We start from the raw sequence: 4,901 nt of genomic DNA on the forward strand, positions 1-4,901 counted from the left end.
AGAAATATTTTTCTATTGTAATCGACACTCACATTCATCATAACAGAGGAGCATATGCCTATCTCTCTATAAATTTGTCTCTGCTCTTTTGGCTTTCGAGATCTCTCTGCTACAGGCACATACCTTATTAAGAAACTCATGTACCTCGGGAAGCTCTTGGACTCTATACCTGTAAATGGCGTCTGGAAATTTACAGAGAGATTGAACCTAAAAACTTTCGGCAACACGTACACAACATAGCTCATCCCATATCAATATGCCTACGAGAAGCCCACCCCATCCCTTTCCTCAGCATAAAATGCTACAGGCATATATTTTTATATCATCTGCCACACTGTATTTTCCTACAGCCTCCAGATCCGAGCAATACAGACACTGAAATGCCTTTCCTTGCTCGCACACTTCCCATTCTTCTCTTAGCAGAGTAGCTGTACTTACTAAAGAAAAGTTTGCTACCAAAAGAAGAAACATTCGATTTAAAAGATCCCAGTCATTCATCCATCAAAATCTGTTGGGAGCGGCATTCCATGCTGCAGAATGCTTTGTCACCTCTGCAATAATCAGCAAACACAGAATGAGACTCTCTTGAAGCATGGGTTCTCACAAATTTCCAACCCAAATTTTACATATGAGCACACAAAAAATCCGAGGGGCTATTGAAACCACACATTAACTAAGTGATTGCTCTCACTCTCAAGATTCTAGATTGATTGAACAGGCTTTTTGGATGTGCAAAAATGAAAAAGAATCATTGGCCTGAAGCTATAATCAAATTTCCATGTGATTCTCCAAACTATAAATCAATTTGGTATGATAATTATAACAGACCTGTACATGTAGATGTCCTTCCCATGGCCTAACTGCCGTTTGCAGAGATAGAAAGCGCTGAGAAAATTGGTAACAGGAAACACTGCAACATTTGAATTTCTCCCGGGTGGCGATGCAACATCCCGCATTTGGCTTTGATGTTGTTTTTGAACAGGGTATTGCACAGTTTCACGTTCCATACCGGAATGGGTATAGATGTGTTTTGTGCTCAATTTTGGACCGTGGGATGTAACACAAGTATAGCTCTCTGAATGTTCCATTCCACTCTGATAGCTGGGATTTGGAACTACAAAAGAACCAATCAGAATTGTTTCATTTTGCTGCAAGAGCGAACCCAACTGCGGATCTAACCTGTTTTCCTCATGCCAATGAGTGATCCAACTCTGTAATCTTGTTGAATTTTCAGTCAGTGCTACAAACTCTTTCTCCACTGCTAATACAGCAGGAGCCCATCTCTGAGAATTCCTAATCAATGGCACACAGGAACCCTTCCTAGAAAGGGAGGCCAATGAGTTGCTGATCCTCTGCGCAAGGATACACTCACATACCACAAACCGTAAGAATCTTGCTGAATCTTGGCGTGCCCAAATGTAGTTTCTGTGCGGTAAGCGACACCCAGAGTCCCAAGTATCTATCCGCAAATACCTAATTCAGGCTACACTTGCCACTCTGGCACCAACCCAGATCGAATAGGACCTGAAAAATATTAATATTAATAATAATAGAAAACAAATAGTAATAGTCATTTGCTCCAATACGGAAAACACACATATGCCCAAAGTATATAACTGCAGTTCCCTGAAGTCATTCAAACCGAACTTGCCACACTCACACCAACCCATTTCCACGGAACGAAAACAAATATTATAATATTAACCCTATCTAGATATGATGTCAGGAGAGGAATCACATTTTTGGAATCACATTTTTGGAGAGGAATCCTATTTTTGGAGGTAAAAAAAAGGTTTGAACAAATATTAGGTAGAATATGAAATGAATTATTTCAAGCCAATTGAGAAGCCAATAGTACTATGAAGAAAAATACATATTAAAAAAAAAGAATAAAACAATTAAAAAACACAGTTACTGTGTGATCTAAGAAATGCTACAAATCTCATATATTAATTCAGCTATTAACTACATTCTTATATAGTAAAAATATTACTAAAATCTATTCTGAAACAAATCTACTGACATCAATGCTACAAATCTCATATTTTAATTCAGCTATTAACTACATTCTTATATAGTAAAAATATTACTAAAATTTATTTTGAAACAAATCTACTGACATCATAGCTAATCAACAGTGACCACCCTAACAATCTGTTGCTTTAATTTTGCACAGAACACAAAATCTACTAGTTACATTGTGAGCAATTTACATAACTAATTAAACATTATTCCCAACACTCCCCTTAATGATTAATGAGGATTTACTATCTTATCTTGTAGTGCTAAAAACTGATCTTTTGCAACTGCTTTGGTGAAGATATCTGCTAGTTGATGCTGAGTATTTATATGCTTCAATTCAATATCCTTCTTCTGCACCAAATCTCTAATGAAGTGATATTTCAAGTCAAAATGATTTGTCCTTGATGGGACTTATATTATCACAATAAATCATTGTAGGCTGAACTTGTTTTTCTCCAATTTCTTCCAAAATTTTTCTGAACCAAAGAGCTTGTGTACCTGCTGAGGTAACTGCAACATACTCCGCTTCTGTGGATGAGAGGGCAACAATGCTTTGTTCTTTTGAGCTCCATGTAATCAAACCAGAACCAAAAGAGAAACAATTTCCAGAGGTGGACTTACGGTCATCAAGACTACCTCCCCAATCTGAATCACTAAATCCAACAAGATTGAACTTTTTAGAAGAGTAGTAATGAATACCAAAATTTAGAGTGCCTTTCACATACCTTAAAATCCTCTTGGCTGCCTTCATATGTATTTTAGATGGATTTGTCATATATCTTGAAACAAGTGAAACTGAGTATGTAATATCAGGCCTTGTGTGGGTTAGAAATATCAAGCTCCCCACAATACTTCTGTAAGTTTTCTCATCAATTAAATCAGCACCATCATCTCTACATAACACCTCTCCATGAGAATTTGGAGTAGGGGATGGATGACAATCAAGCATATCCAATTTATTTAGCATATCCTGTGCATACTTTGTCTGACAAATGAAAATCTCATCCTTACTTTGATAAACCTCCATTCCTAGAAAATATTTCATGATGCCTAGGTCTTTCATCTCAAATTCATTCATCATAGCAACTTTGAATTTATCATTCATCTTAGAACTATTACCCATATACAATAGATCATCAACATACAAACTTATGATTAAAATATCAATACCTTCTTGTTTGTAGTAAAGGGTAGGATCATTCTTACTTGTCTGGAAGCCATTTTCCTAAAATTATCCATCAATCCTTGCATACCACGCTCTTGGTGCTTGCTTAAGGCCATACAAAGCCTTCTTCAACTTGTAGACATTATTCTCCTTTCCTTCCACTTCAAAACCTTGTGGCTGCTCCACATATACTTCCTCTTCTAAGTACCCATTCAAGAAGGCACTTTTCACATCCATATGATGTATGCTCCACTTTTTATGAGCTGCTAATGAAATCAACATTCTAATGGTCTCTTGTCTTGCTACTCGTGCAAATGTCTCTTCATAATCAATTCCATACTTCTCTGTGAATCCTTTAGCAACTAATCTTGCTTTGCGTCTTTCAACACTCCCATCACTGTTAAACTTAGTCTTATAGACCCATTTGGTGCCAATCTTTTTTTTGTCATGTGGAAGCTCTGTCAACTTCCAAGTGTCATTCCTTTGAATGGAATCCATCTCTTCTTGCATGGCTTGCATCCAAACCTCATTAGTACATGCATCTTCAAAACATGATGGTTCAAATTCAGCCTTAGCTAATAAACCAAAATTGACTATCTCACCTATTGGGATTTCTTCATGTGCTTGATTTGCACTCCTCTCATAAATATCACTCAATCTTCTTACCTTCCTTGTAGAACTTGGAGAAGAAGTTGGACTTGAACTTAATGTTGAAGAAATTGATGAAGGGCTACTTGGTGGAGTTAAGCCACTAGTTACAGAAACATTAGTTCGCTGCTCATGATCATTATCAACAATTATATCATTATTCAAAACAGATTTTGTCTTCTCAACATTGCCTTTTTGATGACCATAAACTCCCCCTTCATCAAAAATTACATCTCTTGAGACAATAAGCTTGTTAGTTAGAGGATTATACAATTTATAAGCCTTGCTTGTTTCACTATACCCAATAAAAATACATAACTCACTCTTTGCATCTAACTTTTTTCTATTCTGATCAGGTACATGCACATAAGCCAAAGAACCAAAAACTTTGAAATGATTAACATTAGGCCTTTTTCCATACCAAGCTTCATAAGGAGTCATATTTACCAGTGCACTGGTGGGGCTACGGTTGAGGATGTATACTGCTGTAGCAACTGCATCTCCCCAATAAGTGTTGCTCAATCCCTTAGTTTGTAGCATGCATCTTGCCATTTCAACCACAGTACGATTTTTTCTTTCAGCTATGCCATTCTGCTGGGGTGTGTATGCTGTAGTATGCTGCCTCTTGATGCCATTCATATCACAATAACTCTGGAAAGCTTTTGAGCAGAATTCTCCCCCACAGTCAGTCCGCAAACATTTGATCTTGCACCCTCTCTCATTTTCTACAAGGGCTTTGAACTTCTTGAATGTATCCAGGGCTTCACTTTTGGCCTTCAAAAAATATACCCAACAATTTCGTGAGTAATTATCAATAAAAGTGATGAAATATGATGACTTACCCAAACTCTTAGTCTGCATAGGACCACATATGTCTGAATGAACAAGCTGAAGTGGGTAATGAGCCCTCCATGCACTTCCCTTTCGAAACCTTTCCCTTGCATGCTTTCCTTTAGCACATCCTTCACAAACCTCCTTATGCTCTTCTACATTCGGCAAACCAGAAACTAATGCATGTGAGGTTAGAAACTTCAAACTTTGAAAATTTAAATGCCCATACGTGAGA

The 4,901-nt window shown here is 37.2% G+C and overlaps 1 protein-coding gene across 1 annotated transcript; it reads right to left on the reverse strand.

Annotated features, from left to right (window-relative positions):
- Positions 1-270: 270 nt before the first annotated feature.
- On the reverse strand, positions 271-1,670 carry LOC149210630 (uncharacterized). The gene is made up of 4 exons (XM_089399031.1): positions 1,667-1,670; positions 1,509-1,524; positions 829-1,425; positions 271-551 (listed from the first exon to the last, which is right to left on the reverse strand). The coding sequence occupies exons 1-4, from the start codon at positions 1,668-1,670 to the stop codon at positions 491-493; spliced, it is 678 nt and encodes a 225-aa protein (XP_089255157.1). The 3' UTR covers positions 271-490.
- Positions 1,671-4,901: the final 3,231 nt, after the last annotated feature.

Source organism: Pinus tabuliformis, chromosome 1_2 (assembly GCF_031772625.1).
Source record: "Pinus tabuliformis cultivar Carrire ecotype Pingquan chromosome 1_2, CPIR1, whole genome shotgun sequence".
Lineage (NCBI taxonomy): Eukaryota > Viridiplantae > Streptophyta > Pinopsida > Pinales > Pinaceae > Pinus > Pinus tabuliformis.

Coding starts and splice junctions, on each gene's coding strand:
- LOC149210630 (XM_089399031.1), bottom strand. Junction 552..828: donor AAGGACATCTACATGTACAG/GTCTGTTATAAT, acceptor TGATTATTGCAG/AGGTGACAAAGCATTCTGCA.